The following is a 26,919-nucleotide window of genomic DNA, read 5'->3' as shown; positions in this document are numbered from 1 at the left end:
GAGACTACACTAAACTGGGTCAGGGTTAGCTAGTATTGAGCCTGGGGACGAGACTACACTAAACTGGGTCAGGGTTAGCTAGTATTGAGCCTGGGGACGAGACTAAGCCGCACTGTAGACTGCTGCTTTGCCTTTCCATTGTGATGTCATAACAGTCCCAGATATTGTCCTGATTGTTATGAAGTGTTATACACACAGTATATCCTGAGAAGGGTGAGTGCTATGCTATGCTATGCTATGCTATGCTATGCTATGCCTTTGACCTTGCTAACGCTCAGCTTGTTTAAAATCCTCTACACAGTGGGACCAGTGGACTCCTGGAAACCAGAAGTGAACCCTTTTGATTCAGGTGAGATAATGTAGCACCTCCTATCTTAAAACCCCCAGCATAGACCAGCATACATTTCAAGCTGGTCCGTGCTGGTCAGTGCTGGTCAACTTTATCTGACCAGCATGGTCTAGCTGGTTATGCTGGTCTGACCAGCATGGTCTAGCTGGTTATGCTGGTCTGACCAGCATGGTCTAGCTGGTTATGTTGTCCAACCAGCATGGTCTAGCTGGTTATGCTGGCTGACCAGCATGGTCTAGCTGGTTATGCTGGTCTGACCAGCATGATCTAGCTGGTTATGATGGTCTGACCAGCATGGTCTAGCTGGTTATGCTGGTCTGACCAGCATGGTCTAGCTGGTTATGCTGGTCTGACCAGCATGGTCTAGCTGGTTATGCTGGCTGACCAGCATGGTCTAGCTGGTTATGCTGGTCTGACCAGCATGGTCTAGCTGGTTATGCTGGCTGACCAGCATGGTCTAGCTGGTTATGCTGGCTGACCAGCATGGTCTAGCTGGTTATGCTGGTCTGACCAGCATGGTCTAGCTGGTTATGCTGGCTGACCAGCATGGTCTAGCTGTTTCTGCTGGCCGACCAGCATGGTCTAACTGTTTCTGCTGGCCGACTGTTGTGTTTTCACTGGTAACCAGTAGTGATGTTACGTTTAATACCGATGTTCCGAGGCGTCGAAATCAGGTAACTTCGAAGCAGTGTGCCAATGTATCACTTTATCAGAAGTACGTCATCAATGATGCCTGAAGCTTAGTTTAATCACATGCTTTTTCAAACGTGTGTTGCAAAATGCAATATCCCACTAATATCTCCATGCTTCCGATGCTTTCTTAAATTCCAAGCTGCTTTCAAACACCAACTTACAAATATGTTTTACCTGACTAGTAGTTTTACCTGACTAGTAGTTTACCTAACTAGTAGTTTTACCTGACTAGAAGTTTACCTGACTAGTAGTTTTACCTGACTAGTAGTTTTACCTGACTAGTAGTTTACCTGACTAGTAGTTTTACCTGACTAGTAGTTTACCTGACTAGTAGTTTTACCTGACTAGTAGCTTTACCTGACTAGTAGCTTTACCTGACTAGTAGTTTTACCTGACTAGTAGTTTTACCTGACTAGTAGCTTTACCTGACTAGTAGTTTTACCTGACTAGTAGCTTTACCTGACTAGTAGTTTATCCTGACTAGTAGCTTTACCTGACTAGTAGCTTTACCTGACTAGTAGTTTTACCTGACTAGTAGTTTACCTGACTAGTACTTTTACCTGACTTGTAGTTTACCTGACTAGTAGTTTACCTGAATAGTAGCTTTACCTGACTAGTAGCTTTACCTGACTAGTAGTTTTACCTGACTAGTAGTTTACCTGACTAGTAGTTTTACCTGACTAGTAGTTTACCTGACTAGTAGTTTTACCTGACTTGTAGTTTACCTGACTAGTAGTTTACCTGACTAGTAGTTTTACCTGGCTAGTAGTTTTACCTGACTAGTAGTTTACCAGACTAGTAGTTTACCTGACTAGTAGTTTATCAGTGGCATGAACTTCCTGCTTTGCCACTGGATCTTTGGGGTGTAATACAGATTGTTAAAACATTAGAACCAATAGACATTCTGACGTTTGTTCCTGTCATTAGAAACCTCTCACAAGGAACCCTTGTGAGTTCTTCATTTTGTCCATTTGTGATCTACATAGAACCCTGTCATGAACCCTCTGGTTACAGATGTCCAGATGGGAGAACCCTTTGATTTGTCCCTGTATGATAACCCCTTTGAGTTCCATTTAGAACCCTCTCATGAAGAAACCTCTGGTTCCAGGTAGAACTAAAGCCACATCCGTACCCATTGGATGCAGTGATCACAATATAGTGGCTATATACAGGAAAGCCAAAGTTCCAACAGCTGGGCCTAAAATAGTGTATTAGAGATCATACAAAAGATTTGGCTGTGACTCTTATATGGATGATGCTCAAAATATTTGTTGGTCTGATGTGATTAATGAGGAGCATCCAGACGCTGCACTTAATGAATTTATGAAATTGCTTCTTCCAATTATTGATAAACATGTACCTGTTAAGAAACTGACTGTTGGAACTGTTAAGGCTCCATGGATTGATGAGGAATTGAAAAACTGTATGGTTGAAAGAGATGGGGCAAAAGGAGTGGCTAATAAGTCTGGCTGCACATCTGACTAGCTGACTTACTGCAAATTGAGAAACTATGTGACTAAACTCAACAAAAAGAAGAAGAAACTGTATTATGAAGCCAATACTTTACATTTTGTAAAGTTAATGTGGGAGAGGAGGAAACATTATTGTTACTAATGACGAACAATGACAAACCTCCTGGCATTGACAACTTAGATGGAAAGTTACTGAGGATGGTAGCTGAGTCTATATCCACTCCTACTGACTCTATAGCCACTCCTACTGACTCTATAGCCACTCCTACTGGAGGATGGTAGCTGAGTCTATAGCCACTCCTACTGAGGATGGTAGCTGAGTCTATAGCCACTCCTACTGACTCTATAGCCACTCCTACTGGAGGATGGTAGCTGACTATAGCCACGCCTACTGACTCTATAGCCACTCCTACTGGAGGATGGTAGCTGACTCTATAGCCACTCCTACTGACTCTATAGCCACTCCTACTGACTCTATAGCCACTCCTACTGAGGACGGTAGCTGACTCTATAGCCACTCCTACTGATTCTATAGCCACTCCTACTGACTCTATAGCCACTCCTACTGAGGACGGTAGCTGACTCTATAGACACTCCTACTGAGGATGGTAGCTGACTCTATAGCCACTCCTACTGGAGGATGGTAGCTGACTCTATAGCCACTCCTACTGGAGGATGGTAGCTGACTCTATAGCCACTCCTACTGAGGATGGTAGCTGACTCTATAGCCACTCCTACTGGAGGATGGTAGCTGACTCTATAGCCACTCCTACTGAGGATGGTAGCTGACTCTATAGCCACTCCTGTCATATCTTTAATCTGAGCTTTGAGGAAAGTCTTTGTCCTCAGGCCTGGAGGGAAGCCAAAGTCATCCCGCTACCCACGGGTGGTAAAGAGGCCTTTACTGGTTCTAACAGCAGACCTATCAGCTTGCTGCCAGCTCTTAGCAAACTGTTGGAAATGGTGCTTGACCAAATACAATGCTATTTCTCTGTAAACAAATTAACAACAGACTTTCAGCATGCATATAGAGAAGGGCACTCAACATGTACTGCACTGACACAAATGACTGATGATCGGTTGAATGAAATTGATCCTAAAAAGATTGTCGGAGCTGTACTGTTAGATTTCACTGCAGCCTTTGATACTATTCAACTGTTGTTGAAAAAAACGTATGTGTCATGGCTTTTCAACCTCTGCCATTCAGAGCTATCTATCTAATAGAACACAGAGGGGTTTCTTTAATGGAAGCGTCTCTAATGTCAAAAATGTCATGTGTGGTGTACCACAGAGCATCTCTCTAGGCCCTCTACTCTTTTCAATTTTCACCAATGACCTGCCACTGGCATTAAACAAAGTGAGTCCATGTATGCTGATGATTCAACCATATACGCATCAGCAACCATAGCTGGTACGTGGTACCTTCAGGCATTTGGAAATAGCTCCCAAGGATGAACCAGACTTGTGGAGGTCTACAAATGTTTTTCTGAGGTCTTGGCTGATTTTCCCATGATGTCAAGCAAAGAGGCACTGAGTTTGAAGGTAGGCCTTGACATACATCCACAGAAGCTTCTAAAGCCATGACATAATTTTCTGGAATTTTCCATGCTGTTTAAAGGCACTGTCAACATAGTGTATGTAACCTTCTGACCCACTGGAATTGTGATACAGTGAATAATAAGTTAAATAATCTGTAAACAATTGCTGGAAAAATTACTTGTGTCAAGCACAAAGTATATGTCCTAACCGACTTGCCAAAACTATAGTTTGTTAACAAGAAATTTGTGGAGTGGTTGAAAAACGAGTTTTAATGACTCCAACCTAAGTGTATGTAAACTTCTGACTTCAACTGTAGATTCAATGGTTGCAAAGATGGGGAGAGGTCTGGGCCGTAATAAAGAGATGCTCTACTCCAAAAAGCAAGTTCTACAGGCTCTAGTTTTGTCTAATCTTGATTATTGTCCAGTCGTGTGATCCAGTGCTGCAAGGAAAGACCTAGTTAAGCTGCAGCTGGTCCAGAACAGAGAGGCACGTCTTGCTCTTCATTGTAATCAGAGGACAGATATAAATACTATGCAGTCAGTCTCTCTTGGCTAAGAGTTGAGGAGAGAATGACTGCATCACTTCTTATTTTTATAAGAAAAATGCATGTGTTGAAAATCCCTAATTGTTTGCATAGTCAACTTAAACAGAGTTCTGACACACACACTTATCCCACCAGACATGCCACCGGGGGTCTTTTCACAGTCCCCAAATCCAGAACACACTTATCCCACCAGACATGCCACCGGGGGTCTTTTCACAGTCCCCAAATCCAGAACACACTTATCCCACCAGACATGCCACCAGGGGGTCTTTTCACAGTCCCCAAATCCAGAACAAATTCAAGAAAGCATACAGTATTATATAGAGCCCTTACTGCATGGAACTTCCTTCCATCTCATATTGCTCAAATAAACAGCAAACCTGGTTTCAAAAAAACAGATAAAGCAACACCTCACGGCACAACGCCTCTCCCCTATTGGACCTAGATAGTTTGTGTGTATGTATTGATATGTAGGCTACGTGTGCCTTTAAAATATGTTGTATATACATACAGTGAGGAGAATAAGTATTTGATACACTGCTTATTTTGCAGGTTTTCCTACTTACAAAGCATGTAGAGGTCTGTCATTTTTATCATAGGTACACTTCAACTGTGAGAGACGGAATCTAAAACAAAAATCCAGAAAATCACATTGTATGATTTTTAAGTAATTAATTTGCAGTCCGTTGCATCCAACAACTCAGGCCTGGAAAACGATAGCGACTAACCAGTTAGACAGAAATATATATGGCTCACCAGAACAAGAAGTTGAGATCTCAAATATATAATGAATCCATCCTTAGATGTGGTCTGTTATCTTGTAATGTCTCAGTTGGTAAAAGCATGATGACATTCCTTATGTACATCATTGTCTTCTCTATGTGATGTTTGACATGCTTGTACTCTGTCATCTTCGTTTCTGTCTGTCATCTTCTGTTCTGTCTGTCATCTTCTCTTCTGTTCTGTCATCTTCTGTTCGGTCTGTCATCTTCGTTTCTGTCATCTTCTCTTCTGTTCTGTCATCTTCTCTTCTGTTCTGTCATCTTCTCTTCTGTCTGTCATCTTCTCTTCTGTCTGTCATCTTCTGTTCTGTCTGTCATCTTCGTTTCTGTCTGTCATCAGGTTTCAGTGTGAGAGAGCAGGACTCACTACCCCGGGCCGACCCAGAGCCTGTTACTCAGGGAGACCCAAGTATGTTCACACACACACACACACACACACACACACACACACACACACACACACACACACACACACACACACACACACACACACACACACACACCGTAGTTGTCACGACAGCACAAACAGAACTGGGACTAGACTGGATAGCTGTTTATGATGTGTTATAAACTATAAGCCCTATGATATCACATTGATTGATTGATTGATTGATTGATTGATTGATTGTAAGGTAGACATAGCATGGTTAATGGACTGTAGCTGGAGTATTGGGATATCACATTGATTGATTGATTAATTGATTGATTGGCAGACTGTAAAGTTGACATAGCATGGCTGATGGACGGTAGCTGGAGTATTGGGAAGCGTCGCTTTAAGATCCAGAAGGACTTCCTGGCTGAGGTGGCACAGGTCATCAACGTGGGCATGGCCGGACCCATGATGGGCGTCATCCAATACGGGTGAGTAAACCCCTAAATATATACATGATGCAATAGGGGTGAGTAACCCCTAAATATATACATGATCCAATAGGGGTGAGAAAACCCCTAAATATATACATGATGCAATAGGGGTGAGTAACCCCTAAATATATATATGATCCAATAGGGGTGAGAAAACCCCTAAATATATACATGATGCAATAGGGGTGAGTAACCCCACTAACCCGTGGCTTGAATTTGAATTTGAATTAAGAGGCGAAGATTCTGTATGGCTGAATGCTCTAAGATCCCTCCCAATGTGTTCTCCAATCAGATTCTGTATGGTTGAATGCTCTAAGATCCCTCCCAATGTGTTCTCCAATCAGATTCTGTATGGCTGAATGCTCTAAGATCCCTCCCAATGTGTTCTCCAATCAGATTCTGTATGGCTGAATGCTCTAAGATCCCTCCCAATGTGTTCTCCAATCAGATTCTGTATGGCTGAATGCTCTAAGATCCCTCCCAATGTGTTCTCCAATCAGATTCTGTATGGCTGAATGCTCTAAGATCCCTCCCAATGTGTTCTCCAATCAGATTCTGTATGGTTGAATGCTCTAAGATCCCTCCCAATGTGTTCTCCAATCAGATTCTGTATGGCTGAATGCTCTAAGATCCCTCCCAATGTGTTCTCCAATCAGATTATGTATGGAGGACTGGTCTAAGATCCCTCCCAATGTGTTCTCCAATCAGATTCTGTATGGCTGAATGCTCTAAGATCCCTCCCAATGTGTTCTCCAATCAGATTCTGTATGGTTGAATGCTCTAAGATCCCTCCCAATGTGTTCTCCAATCGGATTCTGTATGGCTGAATGCTCTAAGATCCCTCCCAATGTGTTCTAGAATCTCATAAAACATTTTAGAAAAAGTCTCAGTGCCATTATCCTTGCAAAGTGAGTTATTGAAAGGTATTGAAATAATAATTTTGACCCCTATCATTTAGAGAAAGGGAAAAAAATACTACTTGTTGGACAAAATCTATTTCACTGAGCGATTGTATTAGTATAAAATATAATTTTCCACAAAAAAAAAAAGCATACATCCGGCCGTGATTGGGAGTCCCGCAAGGCGGCGCACAATTGACCCAGCGCCGTTCGGGTTTGGCCGGGGTACGCCGTCGTCCGGGGTAGGCCGTCGTCCGAGTTTGGCCGGGGTAGGCCGTCGTCCGAGTTTGGCCGGGGTACGCCGTCGTCCGGGGTAGGCCGTCGTCCGAGTTTGGCCGGGGTAGGTCGTCGTCCGAGTTTGGCCGGGGTAGGCCGTCGTCCGAGTTTGGCCGGGGTAGGCCGTCGTCCGAGTTTGGCCGGGGTAGGTCGTCGTCCGAGTTTGGCCGGGTAGGCCGTCGTCCGAGTTTGGCCGGGGTACGCCGTCGTCCGGGGTAGGCCGTCGTCCGAGTTTGGCCGGGGTAGGCCGTCGTCCGAGTTTGGCCGGGGTACGCCATCGTTGTAAATGAATAAGAATGTTCTTAACGGACTTGCCTAGTTAAACAAAGGTCACACACACACAGTACAGCTCAGTATTTGTATAATTTATTTGATCCAGTCTTTATCAAGGGTGTCAATAATTATGGACCTGACAGGTAAGTTTATGGGGTAGTCCTAACCTCACTGAACCTGTGGCTACCCACCGGGCACAGACATCAATTCAATGGTAGGTAGTTCAATTCCACGTTGGTTCAATGTGGAAACAACGTTGATTCAACCAGTGTGACCAGTGGATATGGCATTCTCTTAGGTTCTCTCCTCTTTCTGCCTCAATCTGTCTCTTCTCTTTCTCGTTCCTTCCTTTCTGAAATGCATGTTGTTGTTGTTGTTGTTGTCGTCGCCACAGAGATGATCCGGTCACAGAGTTCAGTCTGAAGGCCTATACTAACTCCAGAGAGCTGAAACCTGCCATAGACAAGATCACACAGAAGGGAGGGATGTCCAACGTGGGTGAGTTGGTGAATAAATCAATTCAATAAAAACCTGTATTGTACCAAAATTATTTAAAAAATATAGAGAGAAAATAGTACACACGGACATCACAATCAATGACAGAACAACATACAGGTATCCATGGTGACCAGGTATTTAGTTGAGAGCGGAGGCTCCACAGTGACCAGGTATTTAGTTGAGAGCAGAGGCTCCACAGTGACCAGGTATTTAGTTGAGAGCGGAGGCTCCACAGTGACCAGTTATTTAGTTGAGAACGGAGGCTCCACAGTGACCAGGTATTTAGTTGAGAGCGGAGGCTCCACAGTGACCAGGTATTTAGTTGAGAGCGGAGGCTCCACGGTGACCAGGTATTTAGTTGAGAGCGGAGGCTCCACGGTGACCAGGTATTTAGTTGAGAGCAGAGGCTCCACGGTGACCAGGTATTTAGTTGAGAGCAGAGGCTCCACAGTGACCAGGTATTTAGTTGAGAACGGAGGCTCCACAGTGACCAGGTATTTAGTTGAGAGCGGAGGCTCCACAGTGACCAGGTATTTAGTTGAGAGCAGAGGCTCCACAGTGACCAGGTATTTAGTTGAGAACGGAGGCTCCACAGTGACCAGGTATTTAGTTGAGAGCAGAGGCTCCACGGTGACCAGGTATTTAGTTGAGAGCGGAGGCTCCACAGTGACCAGGTATTTAGTTGAGAGCAGAGGCTCCACAGTGACCAGGTATTTAGTTGAGAGCGGAGATCCACAGTGAGCAGGTATTTAGTTGAGAGCAGAGGCTCCACGGTGACCAGGTATTTAGTTGAGAGCGGAGGCTCCACGGTGACCAGGTATTTAGTTGAGAGCGGAGGCTCCACGGTGACCAGGTATTTAGTTGAGAGCAGAGGCTCCACAGTGACCAGGTATTTAGTTGAGAGCGGAGGCTCCAGGTATTCCAACATCGAGGAACATCCAGCCTTGTGTATTCCACTACCTACAACTTTCAAGCTGGACTGAGTTCCTAAAAATAAAATTACAAATTGGGCTACCACTGACCTAGTCTACACTCTTAGAAAGAAAGGTGCTTCCTCCCAGTTCTCTGCTGCCAATGACTGGAACAAACTGCAAAAATCACTGAAGCTGGAAACTCATATCTTCCTCGCTAGCTTTAAGCACCAGCTGTCAGAGCAGCTCACAGATCACTGCTCATAGCCCATCTTGTGAATAGCCCATCCAAATACCTCATCCCCATACTGTTATTTGTTTGATTTATCTTGCTCTTTTGCACCCCAGTATCTCTACTTGCACGTTCAGCTTCTGCACATCTATCACCCCAGTGTTTACTTGCTACATTGTAATTTCACTCCAGTGTTAATTGCTATATTGTAATTACTTTGCCACCATGGCCTATTTATTGCCTTTACCTCCCTTATCATTTGCACACACTGTATATAGACTTGTTCTATTGTTTTATTGACTGTATGTTTGTGTTGTTGTATGTGTCACACTGCTATGCTTTATCTTGGCCAGGTCCCAGTTGTAAATGAGAACTTGTCCTCAACTAGCCTACCTGGTTAAATAAAGGTGGAATAAATAAATGTAATAAATATCTAAAACCTAAAAAGGTTTATTCAACTGTCCCCATAGGAGAACCCTTTGAAGAACCTGTTTTGGTTCTGGGTAGAGTGGTTCTACCTGGAACCAAAAACTGTTATCCTATGGGGAACAACAACAAAATGCCCGAAGAACCCTTTTAGAACCCATTTTGGAACCCTTTTGGATCCCATTTAGAACCCTTTTAGAACCCATTTTGGAACCCATTTTTCTACGAGTGTACAGCCGGGAGGCACCATGGCCACAAGACCACACACTTAAGTGCGAAAGGGAAAAGGGACACAATTATCGCTTGTTTCACAAAATCTTTACCACATTTTCACATCCCCGAGAGACTGCAATTAAATCTAAATCCGACCCTAGACACTGTGAGTTAAATAACAGTGTTTTACTCCTGGCCTCCTGACCAAAGGCATTTGGTTCTACCAGCCCTGACTGGCGAGGGGTCAGACTACTGTCAGGAAGCGATGGTTTCCTTTCATTTGATGCCTCATGCGGTCTTTGTGACTCTGCTAAACATTGCAGTTGGATACAAATAGGGTTGTGTGTGTTTACAGACTATAACCTCCCCTCTAATCAATGTGCCAGCTAGCAACTGCATTCGTCTCCGTTCTCATCAGCAACATATCTTCACAATATACCCACAGATGTTTCTAGTCTTCGGTAGTTATGTGTCCTTTACTTAAAGAAGGAAGTCACATTGAGATTGCTATGTTTTTCCACGTGAAACCCCCTGGCCAAGAGAGTACAGACCACCAACAATGAGATGCAAGATGATAAACCGCTTCTGCTTTCTAAATGGACACTGTAATATCACGTCTTCTCAGTCAACTCACCTGGTTAAATAAGGGTTCAATAGAAGAAATAGGCTACTGGAAACAGGTGTTCCTACCACTTCTTAGATTAGAACACTTACTGGAAGGTAGTTTAGAATAAAACATTCAATTTTAACGGACTCCGTTGTGTGCATGTGTTTACAGAAACATAGTGGGTTTTATATCTGTCTGTCTTAACCACCTCTCTGCCGCCCCCTGCAGTACTCCTAGGGAAGGCCCTCCTATATTAAACTACTTCAGCTGTGTCTGTCTGTCTTAACCACCTCTCTGCCGCCCCCTGCAGTACTCCTAGGGAAGGCCCTCCTATATTAAACTACTTCAGCTGTGTCTGTCTGTCTTAACCACCTCTCTGCTGCCCCCTGCTGTACTCCTAGGGAAGGCCCTCCTATATTAAACTACTTCAGCTGTGTCTGTCTGTCTTAACCACCTCTCTGCTGCCCCCTGCAGTACTCCTAGGGAAGGCCCTCCTATATTAAACTACTTCAGCTGTGTCTGTCTGTCTTAACCACCTCTCTGCTGCCCCCTGCTGTACTCCTAGGGAAGGCCCTCCTATATTTAACTACTTCAGCTGTGTCTGTCTGTCTGTCTATATTAACCACCTCTCTGCGCCCCCTGCTGTACTCCTAGGGAAGACCCTCTCCTGTATTATCAAACTATGCTATATATACACATAAGTATGTGGCCATCCCTTCAAATTAGTGGATTATTTCAGCCACACCCGTTGCTGACAGGTGTATAAAATTGAATCTGGGTTTGGCAGATGCCAGGAGAACACTACCTGCCCCAATGCATAGTGCCAACTGTAAAGTTTGGTGGATGAATAATGGTCTGGGGCTGTTTTTCATGGTTTTTCAACAAATACTACTTCAGCTGTCTGTCTGTTTCTCTGTTGCCCCCTAGTGTTCTCCTAGGGAAGGCCCTCTGCTATGTTAACAAACACTACTTCAGCTGTCTGTCTTTTAAATGCTCTGCTGCCCCCCGGTGTTCTCCTAGGGAAGGCACTCTCCTATATCAACAAACATTACTTCAGCGACGCCAACGGTAACCGGGGCGGAGCGCCCAACGTGGCTGTGGTTCTGGTAGACGGCTGGCCAACCGACAAGGTAGAGGAGGCATCACGCCAGGCCAGAGAGTCTGGTATCAACATCTTCTTTGTGACCATCGAGGGACCCGACGAGAACGAGAAGCAGAATGTGGTGGAGCCGAACTTTGTGGACAAGGTAAATAGAGACGATGGTCACTGGGCCACCCATAGCTATGTTAACACATACAGCTGCTTCCAATTCACCCCTGGCTATGCAATGCGTACATCCGCTTCCAATTCCCTCACAATTTGAGCCCTGTCCCTTCATGAAACCCTGCCCAACCACCGGGGCGGCAGGGTAGCCTAGTGGTTAGAGCGTTGGACTAGTAACCGGAAGGTTGAAAGTTCAAACCCCCGAGCTGACAAGGTACAAATCTGTCGTTCTGCCCCTGAACAGGCAGTTAACCCACTGTTCCTAGGCCGTCATTGAAAATAAGAATTTGCTCTTAACTGACTTGCCTAGTGAAATAAAGGTAAAATAAAAAATAAAAAATCTTCTCTCATCTCTCAACAGGCGGTGTGTCGAACCAACGGCTTCTACTCCCTACCCGTGTCGAGCTGGTTCGCCTTGCGGAAGGCAGTCCAACCCCTTGTCAAGCGCGTGTGCGACACCGACCGTCTCGTCTGCAGCAAGACCTGCCTTAACGCAAACGACATCGCCTTCGTCATCGACGGATCCAGCTCTGTGGGCACCGGGAACTTCCGGACCGTCCTGCAGTTCGTCGCTAACATCACGCGGGAGTTTGAGATATCGGACACGGACACACGAGTCGGCGCAGTACAGTATACGTACGAACAACGGCTGGAGTTTGCCTTCGGCCAACACAACAACAAGGCCGATCTGCTTAACGCCATAAAGAGGATTAATTACTGGAGTGGCGGGACCAGCACTGGAGCGGCTATCACCTACGCAGCTGAGCAGCTGTTCAGCAAGTCCAAACCCAACAAACGCAAGATCATGATCGTTATCACCGACGGGAGGAGCTACGATGATGTCAGAGCTCCAGCGTTGGCCGTCCATCGCCAAGGTGAGGGGTCAGAGGTTGATTGGTGTGGTCAGAAAATCTGGCCAATGGGGGGCGGGGAAGCTCCTCTAAGAAAAAGCACCTCGATATGAAAGTAATTTAGCATCATACTGGTGGATAATTTTGGATTGCTATTTCATTATTTATTCATATGGGAAACTAAGTTGGTGTGAAACCAAATTGAAATGTAATGAAAGCTACGTTGGTGTGAAACCAAATTGAAATGTAATGAAAGCTACGTTGGTGTGAAACCAAATTGAAATGTAATGAAAGCTACGTTGGTGTGAAACCAAATTGAAATGTAATGAAAGCTAAGTTGGTGTGAAACCAAATTGAAATGTAATGAAAGCTAAGTTGGTGTGAAACCAAATTGAAAATGTAATGAAAGCTACGTTGGTGTGAAACCAAATTGAAATGTAATGAAAGCTAAGTTGGTGTGAAACCAAATTGAAATGTAATGAAAGCTAAGTTGGTGTGAAACCAAATTGAAATGTAATGAAAGCTACGTTGGTGTGAAACCAAATTGAAAATGTAATGAAAGCTACGTTGGTGTGAAACCAAATTGAAAATGTAATGAAAGCTACGTTGGTGTGAAACCAAATTGAAATGTAATGAAAGCTACGTTGGTGTGAAACCAAATTGAAATGTAATGAAAGCTAAGTTGGTGTGAAACCAAATTGAAATGTAATGAAAGCTAAGTTGGTGTGAAACCAAATTGAAATGTAATTAAAGCTACGTTGGTGTGAAACCAAATTGAAATGTAATGAAAGCTAAGTTGGTGTGAAACCAAATTGAAATGTAATGAAAGCTAAGTTGGTGTGAAACCAAATTGAAATGTAATGAAAGCTAAGTTGGTGTGAAACCAAATTGAAATGTAATGAAAGCTACGTTGGTGTGAAACCAAATTGAAATGTAATGAAAGCTAAGTTGGTGTGAAACCAAATTGAAATGTAATGAAAGCTAAGTTGGTGTGAAACCAAATTGAAATGTAATGAAAGCTACGTTGGTGTGAAACCAAATTGAAATGTAATGAAAGCTAAGTTGGTGTGAAACCAAATTGAAATGTAATGAAAGCTAAGTTGGTGTGAAACCAAATTGAAATGTAATGAAAGCTACGTTGGTGTGAAACCAAATTGAAATGTAATGAAAGCTACGTTGGTGTGAAACCAAATTGAAATGTAATGAAAGCTAAGTTGGTGTGAAACCAAATTGAAATGTAATGAAAACTACGCTGAACAAAAATATAAATGCAACACGCAAACAATCCAAAGAGTTACAACTCACGAGGAAATCAGTCAATTGAAATACATTCATTAGGTCCTAATCTATAGATTTCACATTTTGGTCACAATTTTTTTATTTTACCTTTATTTAACTAGGCAAGTCAGTTATGAACAAATTCTTATTTTCAATGACGGCCTAGGAACAGTGGGTTAACTGGCTGTTCAGGGGCAGAACGACAGATTTGTACCTTGTCAGCTCAGGGATTTGAACTTGCAAACTTTCGGCTGCTAGCCCAACGCTCTAACCACTAGGCTACCCTGCCGCCCCAGATAACACTATGTACAAAAGGTATGTGGACACCCCATCAGGTTAGTGGATCTGGCTATTACAGCCACACCCGTAGCCGACAGGTGCATTAAATTGACCACACAGCCATGCAATCTCCATAGACAAATATTGGCAGTAGAATGGCCCTTACTGAAGAGCTTAGTGACTTTCAACCTGGTACCGTCATAGGATGCCACCTTTCCAACAAATCAGTTAATCCAATGTCTGCCCTGCTAAAGCTGCCCCCCGGTAAACTGTGAGTGCTGTTATTGTGAAGTGGAAACGTCTAGGAGCATCAACGGCTCAGCCGCGAAGTGGTAGGCCACATAAACTCACAGAATGGGACTCTGAGTGCTGAAGCGCGTAAATATAGTCTGTCCTCTGTTGTAACACTCACTACCAAGTTCCAAACTGCCTCTGGAAGCAACGTCAGCACAAGAACTGTTCGTCGGAAGCTTCATGAAATGGGTTTCAATGGCCGAGCAGCCGCACACAAGCCTAAGATCACCATGCACATGCCAAGCGTCGGCTAGAGTGGTGTAACACCCGCCGCCATTGGACTCTGGAGCAGTGGAAACGGGTTTCCTGGAGTGATGAATCACGCTTCACCCTCTGACAGTCCTACTGACTTATCTGGGTTTGGCGGATGCCAGGAGAACCCAATGCATAGTGCCAACTGTAAAGTTTAGTGGAGGAGGAATAATGGTCTGGGTTTGTTTTTCATGGTTCGGGACCCTTATTTCCAGTGAAGGTAAATCTTAACACTACAGCATACAATGACATTCTAGACTATTCTGTGCTTCCAAACTTTCCTGTTTCAGCATGACAATGCCGCTATGCAAAGTGAGGTCTATACAGAAATGGTTTGTTGAGATCGGTGTGGAAGAACTTGACTGGCCTGCACAGAGCCCTGATCTCAACCCCATCGAACACCTTCGGGATGAATTGGAACACAGACTGCAGGCCAAGCCTTATCACCCAACATCAGTGCCCGACCTCACTAATGTTCTTGTGGCTGAATGGAAGCAAGTCCCTGCAGCAATGTTCCTACATCTAGTGGAAAGCCTTCCCAGAAGAGTGGAGGCTGTTATAGCAGCAATGTTCCTACATCTAGTGGAAAGCCTTCCCAGAAGAGTGGAGGCTGTTATAGTGGCAATGTTCCTACATCTAGTGGAAAGCCTTCCCATAAGAGTGGAGGCCGTTATAGCAAATAAGGGGGGACCAACTCCATATCAAAGCCCACAATATTGGAATGAGATGTTTGACGAGCAGGTGTCCACATACTTTTGGTCATGCAGTGTGTGTGGCTTGTTTCTAAGCTAAGTGAAAATAGGTTTTTAGCTAATTATTATTCACATAAGTATTCAGACCCTTTGCTATGAGTCTCGAAATTGAGCTCAAATTGCATCATGTTACCATTGATCATCCTTGAGATGTTTCTACAACTTGATTGGAGTCCACTTGTGGTAAATTCAATTGATTGGATAAGGTCCCACAGTTGACAGTACACATCAGAGCAAAAGCCAAGCCATGAGGTCAAAGGAATTCTCTGTAGAACTCTGAACTCAGGATTGTGTCGAGGCACAGATCTGGGGGAAGGTACCAAAAAATGTCTGCAGCATTGAAGGTCCCCAAGAACACAGTAGCCTCCATCCAAGTTTGGAACCATCAAGACAAGAGAAGGGAGGTGACCAAGAACCCAATGGTCTCTCAGACAGAGTTCATCTGTGGAGAAGGGAGAACCTTCTAGAAGGACAACTCTCTCTGCAGCACCAATCAGGGATGTTTTTCAGTGACAGGGACTGGCAGGCTAGTCAGGATCGAGGGAAAGATGAACGGAGCAAAGTACAGAGATCCTTGATGAAAACCTGCTCCAGAGCGCTCAGGACCTCCGACTGGGATGAACGTTCACCTTCCAACAGGACAACGACCCTAAACACACAACCAAGACAACGCAGGAATGGCTTCGGGACAAGTCTATGAATGTCCTTGAGTGGCCCAGCCAGAGCCCGGACTTGAACCCAATCGAACATCTCTGGAGAGACCAGAAACGCTCCCCATCCAACCTGACAGAGCTTTAAAAGGATCTGCAGAGAAGAATGGGAGAAACTCCTCAAATACAGGTGTGCCAAGTTTATAGAGTCATACCCAAGAAGACTCAAGGCTGTAATCGCTGCCAAAGGGGCTTCAACAATACTGATGTTTTTGATTTTTAATACATTTACTTTGTCATTATGGTATATTGTTGCAGATTGATAAGAAAAAACACATTTAATCAATTTTAGAATAAGGTTGTAACAAAATGTGGAAACAGTCAAAGGGTCTGAATACTTTCTGAATGCATCGTATATATTTATATATTAACATATTTATTTATATATTTATTTATTTATATATTTATTTGTTTATTTGTTTATTTGTTTATATATTTACATATTTATTTATATATTTATATATTTATTTATTTATTTATATATTTATATATTTATTTATTTATTTATATATTTATATATTTATTTATTTATTTATATATTTATTTATTTATTTATTTATTTATATATTTATATATTTATTTATTTATATATTTATTTATTTATTTTTATTTGTTTATTTGTTTATTTATATATTTATTTATATATTTATATTTATTTATTTATATATTTATATATTTATATATTTATATTTATTTATTTATATATTTATATATTTATATATTTTATATATTTATATATTTATTTATATATTTATTTATTTATTTATTTATTTATTTATATATTTATTTATTTATTTATTTATTTATATTTATTTATATATTTATATATTTATTTATATATTTATTTATATATTTATATATTTTATATTTATATATTTATATATTTATTTATTTATATATTTATTTATATATTTATATATTTATATATTTATTTATTTATATATTTATTATTTATTTATTTACATATATATTTATATATGTATATATTTATATATTTATTTATATTTATTTATTTATATATTATTTATATATTTATTATTTATTTATTTATATATGTATTTATATTTATTTATATATTTATATATTTATTTATATATTTATATATTTATTTATTTATATATTTATTTATATATTTTATTTATTTATATATATATATATTTATATATTTATATATTTATTTATATATTTATATATGTATATATTTATATATTTATATATTTATTTATTTATATATTTATATATTTATTTATTTATATTTATTTATATATTTATATATTTATATATTTATATATTTATTTATTTATATATTTATTTATATATTTATATATTTATTTATTTATATGTTTATTTATAGATTTCAAATTACTGGCCTTTTTCTGGCATAATCTTTACGAACAAATCGGATAAAAAAAATATGTGCTGCCCTCCGTCGAATTCGGAAATGGCCAACGTGGCCCACTCCAACGTGGCCCACTCCAACGTGGCCCACTCCAACGTGGCCCACTCCAACGTGGCCCACTCCAACGTGGCCCACTCCAACGTGGCCCACTCCCGGTCTAAACTAACCCAGTTGTTATCGTCTAGTCAAATCAAATCAAATTGTATTTGTCACATACACATGGTTAGCAGATGTTAATGCGAGTGTAGCGAAATGCTTGTGCTTCTAGTTCCGACAATGCAGTGATAACCAACAAGTAATCTAACTAACAATTCCAAAACTACTGTCTTATACACAGTGTAAGGGGATAAAGAATATGTACATAAGGATATATGAATGAGTGATGGTACAGAGCAGCATACAGTAGATGGTATCGAGTACAGTATATACATATGAGATGAGAATGTAGACAAAGTAAACAAAGTGGCATAGTTAAAGTGGCTAGTGATACATGTATTACATAAGGATGCAGTCGATGATATAGAGTACAGTATATACGTATGCATATGAGATGAATAATGTAGGGTAAGTAACATTATATAAGGTAGCATTGTTTAAAGTGGCTAGTGATATATTTACATAATTTCCCATCAATTCCCATTATTAAAGTGGAGTTGGGTCAGTGTCAATGACAGTGTGTTGGCAGCAGCCACTCAATGTTAGTGGTGGCTGTTTAACAGTCTGATGGCCTTGAGATAGAAGCTGTTTTTCAGTCTCTCAGTCCCAGCTTTGATGCACCTGTACTGACCTCGCCTTCTGGATGATAGCGGGGTGAACAGGCAGTGGTTCGGGTGGTTGATGTCCTTGATGATCTTTATGGCCTTCCTGTAACATCGGGTGGTGTAGGTGTCCTGGAGGGCAGGTAGTTTGCCCCCGGTGATGAGTCTCTAACTACCCGTCTCTCTCCTCTCCCTCTCCAGGTGTGATAGCGTACTCCATCGGCATCGCCTGGGCAGCGCAGGACGAGCTGGAATACATCGCCACCGACCCCGACAAGGAGCACTCCTACTTCGTAGATGAGTTTGACAGCCTCTACAAGTTTGTCCCCAAGGTGGTCAATAACATCTGTCAGGAGTTCAACTCACAGCCACGCAACTGAGCTGAGCAGGGAGGGCACCTTATTCCCTATAATAGTGCACTACTTTTGAACAGGGCCCCTAGGGCCATAGACCCACCTTGCTTACGTACACCTATACTTATAAATCTGTGCTTACATATCAAGGAAACAAGGAAGGAAGGAAGAATATGTTTGTAAAGTTTTGAAACAGGGGCTTAGGGGCTGTAGGGAGGGGGTTAGATATTTGTATTAGGATCCCCACAAGCTAATTAGCAGCACTATCATGGAGACAGGACAGGGTCTCTACAAAATGTATTACCGGTAAATTACCAAAATGAAACATTGTTGTAATAGTTGGTGCTGAATGGGTAATAGTTTAATCCCCATGGGAGGTTATTGGTTTGAAGGCAGTGAGCATAGGGAACATTAATAGTTGGTGCTGAATGGGTAATAGTTTAATCCCCATGGGAGGTTATTGGTTTGAAGACAGTGAGCATAGGAACATTAATAGTTGGTGCTGAATGGGTAATAGTTTAATTCCCATGGGAGGTTATTGGTTTGAAGACAGTGAGCATAGGAACATTAATAGAATTGGCTCACAACGATTCAACTTTGGCCATGTGATCTCAACTGTTGTTGGTGTTCTAGTAACAGTCAGGGGATGTTTAATGTTCTCAATCCTAATCATGTAACATAACTGATGAAAGAGTAAAACAACCTGGACGTGGTGCTTACTTGGGTTGAGGTCAATTCAAATCTAAGGCCGTCAATTCAGGAAGTAAACTGAAATTCCAAATGTAATAATTTTAAAAGTGGTTTTATTTTCCACTTCTTAATAAACTGAAAAAGGATCAACTATTAATTGGTAAAGTTCAACTTTTTTATTTTTTATGTTAAATTCACATTTCTTCCTGAATTGGCTGAATGAAATGTGTATTGAGCCCAACCTTCATTCGTACAGAAAAAACTATAAAGCCTAGACTACTTCTTCTGTCTTAACACACCACACACTCTGCTGCTTATAGAGACACATGGCCTTATGGGGACATGGCCTTATGGGGACATGGTGCTTATAGAGACAGCCTTATGGGGACATGGTGCTTATAGAGACATAACCTTATGGGGACATGGTGCTTATAGAGAGACATAGCCTTATGGGGACATGGTGCTTATAGAGAGACATAGCCTTATGGGGACATGGTGCTTATAGAGACATAGCCTTATGGGGACATGGTGCTTATAGAGAGACATAGCCTTATGGGGACATGGTGCTTATAGAGAAACATAGCCTTATGGGGACATGGTGCTTATAGAGAAACATAGCCTTATGGGGACATGGTGCTTATAGAGAAACATAGCCTTATGGGGACATGGCCTTATGGGACATGGTGCTTAGAGAGAAACATAGCCTTATGGGGACATGGTGCTTATAGAGAAACATAGCCTTATGGGGACATGGTGCTTATAGAGAAACATAGCCTTATGGGGAGATGGCCTTATGGGGACATGGTGCTTACAGAGAGACATAGCCTTATGGGGACATGGTGCTTAGAGAGAGACATAGCCTTATGGGGACATGGTGCTTATAGAGACATAGCCTTATGGGGACATGGTGCTTATAGAGACATAGCCTTATGGGGACATGGTGCTTATAGAGACATAGCCTTATGGGGACATGGCCTTATGGGGACATGGTGCTTATAGAGAAACATAGCCTTATGGGGACATGGTGCTTAGAGAGAGACATAGCCTTATGGGGACATGGTGCTTATAGAGAAACATAGCCTTATGGGGACATGGTGCTTATAGAGAGACATAGCCTTATGAGGACATGGCCTTATGGGGACATGGTGCTTATAGAGAAACATAGCCTTATGGGGACATGGTGCTTATAGAGACATAGCCTTATGGGGACATGGTGCTTATAGAGAGACATAGCCTTATGGGGACATGGTGCTTATAGAGAAACATAGCCTTATGGGGACATGGTGCTTATAGAGAGACATAGCCTTATGGGGACATGGTGCTTATAGAGAGACATAGCCTTATGGGGACATGGTGCTTATGGGGACATGGTGCTTACAGAGAGACATAGCCTTATGGGGACATGGTGCTTATAGAGAAACATAGCCTTATGGGGACATGGCCTTATGGGGACATGGTGCTTATAGAGAAACATAGCCTTATGGGGACATGGTGCTTATAGAGACATAGCCTTATGGGGACATGGTGCTTATAGAGAAACATATCCTTATTGGGACATGATGCTTACCGAGAGACATAGCCTTATGGGGACATGGCCTTATGGGGACATGGTGCTTAGAGAGAGACATAGCCTTATGGGGACATGGTGCTTAGAGAGACATAGCCTTATGGGGACATGGTGCTTATAGAGAAACATAGCCTTATGGGGACATGGTGCTTATAGAGACATAGCCTTATGGGGACATGGCCTTACGGGGACATGGTGCTTACAGAGAGACATAGCCTTATGGGGACATGGTGCTTATAGAGAGACATAGCCTTATGGGGACATGGTGCTTATAGAGAAACATAGCCTTATGGGGACATGGTGCTTATAGAGAGACATAGCCTTATGGGGACATGGTGCTTAGAGACATAGCCTTATGGGGACATGGTGCTTATAGAGAAACATAGCCTTATGGGGACATGGTGCTTATAGAGAAACATAGCCTTATGGGGACATGGTGCTTATAGAGAGACATAGCCTTATGGGGACATGGCCAAATGGGGACATGGTGCTTAGAGAGAAACATAGCCTTATGGGGACATGGTGCTTATAGAGAAACATAGCCTTATGGGGACATGGCCTTATGGGGACATGGTGCTTATAGAGACATAGCCTTATGGGGACATGGTGCTTATAGAGAGACATAGCCTTATGGGGACATGGTGCTTATAGAGAGACATAGCCTTATGGGGACATGGTGCTTATAGAGAGACATAGCCTTATGGGGACATGGTGCTTATAGAGAAACATAGCCTTACATGGGGACATGGGGACCTTATGGGGACATGGTGCTTATAGAGAGAACACATAGCATGGCCTTATGGGGACATGGACATACCCTTATGGTGCTTATAGAGACATAGCCTTATGGGGACATGGCCTTACATGGGAGACATGGCCTTATGGGGACATGGTGCTTACGGGAGACATAGCCTTGGTGCGGGGACATGGTGCTTATAGAGAAACATAGCCTTATGGGGACATGGTGCTTATAGAGAGACATAGCCTTATGGGGACATGGTGCTTATAGAGAGACATAGCCTTATGGGGACATGGTGCTTACAGAGAGACATAGCCTTATGGGGACATGGTGCTTATAGAGAAACATAGCCTTATGGGGACATGGCCTTATGGGGACATGGTGCTTATAGAGAAACATAGCCTTATGAGGACATACCCTTATGGGTACATGGCCTTATGGGGACATGGTGCTTAGAGAGAGACATAGCCTTATGGGGACATGGTGCTTATAGAGAAACATAGCCTTATGGGGACATGGTGCTTATAGAGAGACATAGCCTTATGAGGACATGGCCTTATGGGGACATGGTGCTTATAGAGAAACATAGCCTTATGGGGACATGGTGCTTATAGAGAGACATAGCCTTATGGGGACATGGTGCTTATAGAGAGACATAGCCTTATGAGGACATGGCCTTATGGGGACATGGTGCTTATAGAGAAACATAGCCTTATGGGGACATGGTGCTTATAGAGAGACATAGCCTTATGGGGACATGGCCTTATGGGGACATGGTGCTTATAGAGAAACATAGCCTTATTGGGACATGATGCTTACCGAGAGACATAGCCTTATGGGGACATGGTGCTTACAGAGACACATGGCCTTATGGGGACATGGCCTTACGGGGACATGGTGCTTACAGAGAGACATAGCCTTATGGGGACATGGTGCTTATAGAGAAACATAGCCTTATGGGGACATGGTGCTTATAGAGACATAGCCTTATGGGGACATGGCCGCATAGGGACATGGCGCTTAGAGAGAGACATGGCCTTATGGGGACATGGTGCTTACAGAGAGACATAGCCTTATGGGGACATGGTGGGGACATGGTGCTTATAGAGAGACATAGCCTTATGGGGACATAGCCTTATGGGGACATGGTGCTTATAGAGAAACATAGCCTTATGGGGACATGGCCTTATGGGGACATGGCCTTACGGGGAGACATAGCCTTACAGGGAGACATAGCCTTATGGGGACATGGTGCTTATAGAGAAACATAGCCTTATGGGGACATGGTGCTTATAGAGAGACATAGCCTTATGGGGACATGGTGCTTATAGAGAGACATAGCCTTATGGGGACATGGTGCTTATGGGGACATGGTGCTTACAGAGAGACATAGCCTTATGGGGACATGGTGCTTATAGAGAAACATAGCCTTATGGGGACATGGTGCTTATAGAGAAACATAGCCTTATGGGGACATGGTGCTTATAGAGACATAGCCTTATGGGGACATGGTGCTTATAGAGAAACATAGCCTTATTGGGACATGATGCTTACCGAGAGACATAGCCTTATGGGGACATGGCCTTATGGGGACATGGTGCTTAGAGAGAGACATAGCCTTATGGGGACATGGTGCTTAGAGAGACATAGCCTTATGGGGACATGGTGCTTATAGAGAAACATAGCCTTATGGGGACATGGTGCTTATAGAGAGACATAGCCTTATGGGGACATGGTGCTTATAGAGAAACATAGCCTTATGGGGACATGGTGCTTATAGAGAAACATAGCCTTATGGGGACATGGTGCTTATAGAGAGACATAGCCTTATGGGGACATGGTGCTTATAGAGAGACATAGCCTTATGGGGACATGGTGCTTATAGAGAAACATAGCCTTATGGGGACATGGTGCTTATAGAGAAACATAGCCTTATGGGGACATGGCCTTATGGGGACATTATAGAGAGACATAGCCTTATGGGGACATGGTGCTTATAGAGAGACATAGCCTTATGGGGACATGGTGCTTATAGAGAGACATAGCCTTATGGGGACATGGCCTTTATGGGGACATGGCCTTATGGGGACATGGGGAGACATAGCCTTATGGGGATGGGGATGGTGGAGAAACATAGCCTTATGGGGACATGGTGCTTATAGAGAAACATAGCCTTATGGGGACATGGTGCTTATAGAGAGACATAGCCTTATGGGGACATGGTGCTTATAGAGAGACATAGCCTTATGGGGACATGGTGCTTACAGAGAGACATAGCCTTATGGGGACATGGCCTTATGGGGACATGGTGCTTATAGAGAAATATAGCCTTATGGGGACATGGCCTTATGGGGACATGGTGCTTATAGAGACATAGCCTTATGGGGACATGGTGCTTATAGAGAAACATAGCCTTATGGGGACATGGCCTTATGGGGACATGGCCTTACGGGGAGACATAGCCTTATGGGGACATGGTGCTTATAGAGAGACATAGCCTTATGGGGACATGGTGCTTATAGAGAAACATAGCCTTATGGGGACATGGCCTTATGGGGACATGGTGCTTATAGAGACATAGCCTTATGGGGACATGGTGCTTATAGAGAGACATAGCCTTATGGGGACATGGTGCTTATAGAGAGACATAGCCTTATGGGGACATGGCCTTATGGGGACATGGCCTTACGGGGAGACATAGCCTTACGGGGAGACATAGCCTTATGGGGACATGGTGCTTATAGAGAAACATAGCCTTATGGGGACATGGTGCTTATAGAGAGACATAGCCTTATGGGGACATGGTGCTTATAGAGAGACATAGCCTTATGGGGACATGGTGCTTACAGAGAGACATAGCCTTATGGGGACATGGTGCTTATAGAGAAACATAGCCTTATGGGGACATGGCCTTATGGGGACATGGTGCTTATAGAGAAACATAGCCTTATGGGGACATGGCCTTATGGGGACATGGTGCTTATAGAGACATAGCCTTATGGGGACATGGTGCTTATAGAGAAACATAGCCTTATGGGGACATGGCCTTATGGGGACATGGCCTTACGGGGAGACATAGCCTTATGGGGACATGGTGCTTATAGAGAGACATAGCCTTATGGGGACATGGTGCTTATGGGGACATGGTGCTTATAGAGAGACATAGCCTTATGGGGACATGGCCTTATGGGGACATGGTGCTTACAGAGAGACATAGCCTTATGGGGACATGGTGCTTATAGAGAGACACAGCCTTATGGGGACATATCCTTATGGGTACATGGCCTTATGGGGACATGGTGCTTAGAGAGAGACATAGCCTTATGGGGACATGGTGCTCATAGAGACATAGCCTTATGGGGACATGGTGCTTATAGAGACATAGCCTTATGGGGACATGGTGCTTATAGAGACATAGCCTTATGGGGACATGGCCTTATGGGGACATGGTGCTTATAGAGAAACATAGCCTTATGGGGACATGGTGCTTATAGAGAGACATAGCCTTATGGGGACATGGTGCTTATAGAGAGACATAGCCTTATGGGGACATGGTGCTTATAGAGAGACATAGCCTTATGGGGACATGGTGCTTATAGAGAAACATAGCCTTATGGGGACATGGCCTTATGGGGACATGGTGCTTATAGAGAAACATAGCCTTATGGGGACATGGCCTTATGGGGACATGGTGCTTATAGAGAAACATAGCCTTATGGGGACATGGTGCTTATAGAGAAACATAGCCTTATGGGGACATGGCCTTATGGAGACATAGCCTTATGGGGACATGGTGCTTATAGAGAGACATAGCCTTATGGGGACATGGTGCTTATAGAGAGACATAGCCTTATGGGGACATGGTGCTTATAGAGAGACATAGCCTTATGGGGACATGGTGCTTATAGAGAGACATAGCCTTATGGGGACATGGTGCTTATAGAGAACATGGGGACATGGCTTATGGGGACATGGTGCTTATAGAGAGACATAGCCTTATGGGGACATGGTGCTCATAGAGACATAGCCTTATGGGGACATGGTGCTTATAGAGACATAGCCTTATGGGGACATGGTGCTTATAGAGAGACATACCCTTATGGGTACATGGCCTTATGGGGACATGGTGCTTAGAGAGAGACATAGCCTTATGGGGACATGATGCTTACAGAGAGACATAGCCTTATGGGGACATGGTGCTTATAGAGAGACATAGCCTTATGGGGACATGGCCTTATGGGGACATGGTGCATATAGAGAAACATAGCCTTATGGGGACATGGTGCTTATAGAGAAACATAGCCTTATGGGGACATGGTGCTTATAGAGACATAGCCTTATGGGGACATGGTGCTTATAGAGACATAGCCTTATGGGGACATAGCCTTATGGGGACATGGCCGCATAGGGACATGGCGCTTAGAGAGAGACATGGCCTTATGGGGACATGGTGCTTACAGAGAGACATAGCCTTATGGGGACATAGCCGTATGGGGACATGGCCTTATGGGGACATGGTGCTTATAGAGAGACATGGCCTTATGGGGACATGGTGCTTATAGAGAGACATAGCCTTATGGGGACATGGTGCTTATAGAGAAACATACATGGTGCTTATAGCCTTACATGGGACATGGTGCTTATGGGGACATAGCCTTATGGGGACATGGCCTTATGGGGACATGGTGCTTAGAGAGAGACATAGCCTTATGGGGACATGGTGCTTATAGAGAAACATAGCCTTATGGGGACATGGTGCTTATAGAGACATAGCCTTACTGGGACATGGTGCTTATAGAGAGACATAGCCTTTTGGGGACATGGTGCTTATATAGAAACATAGCCTTATGGGGACATGGTGCTTATAGAGAGACATAGCCTTATGGGGACATGGTGCTTATAGAGAGACATAGCCTTTTGGGGATATGGCCTTATGGGGACATGGTGCTTATAGAGATACATAGCCTTATGGGGACATGGCCTTATGGGGACATGGTGCTTATAGAGAGACATGGCCTTATGGGGACATGGTGCTTATAGAGAAACATAGCCTTATGGGGACATGGTGCTTAGCACTCCCTCTTAAGGCCTAATAACACAGTGCAGAAATACAATATGGTGCTTTACAGTAGATTGAAAGGGATAAGACTGC

At 43.1% G+C, this 26,919-nt stretch overlaps 1 protein-coding gene across 1 annotated transcript in view; it reads left to right on the top strand.

The window, feature by feature from the left end:
• vit (vitrin) overlaps positions 1-19,996 on the top strand; it is a 120,962-nt gene extending 100,966 nt beyond the window's left edge. Inside the window, exons 17-23 of the mRNA XM_065007789.1 lie at positions 302-349; positions 5,723-5,791; positions 6,096-6,243; positions 8,089-8,192; positions 11,602-11,828; positions 12,207-12,720; positions 18,620-19,996. Of these exons, the coding sequence (XP_064863861.1) occupies positions 302-349; positions 5,723-5,791; positions 6,096-6,243; positions 8,089-8,192; positions 11,602-11,828; positions 12,207-12,720; positions 18,620-18,798 (1,289 nt within the window). The 3' untranslated portion in view covers positions 18,799-19,996. The remainder of the gene's footprint in view (positions 1-301; positions 350-5,722; positions 5,792-6,095; positions 6,244-8,088; positions 8,193-11,601; positions 11,829-12,206; positions 12,721-18,619) is intronic.
• Positions 19,997-26,919: the final 6,923 nt, after the last annotated feature.

The sequence above is a fragment of the Oncorhynchus nerka genome, linkage group LG23, assembly GCF_034236695.1.
Source record: "Oncorhynchus nerka isolate Pitt River linkage group LG23, Oner_Uvic_2.0, whole genome shotgun sequence".
In the NCBI taxonomy this organism is placed as follows: Eukaryota; Metazoa; Chordata; class Actinopteri; order Salmoniformes; family Salmonidae; genus Oncorhynchus; species Oncorhynchus nerka.
Note: the sequence above shows the minus strand (reverse complement) of the source record. Positions and strands in the feature narration are given on the sequence as shown.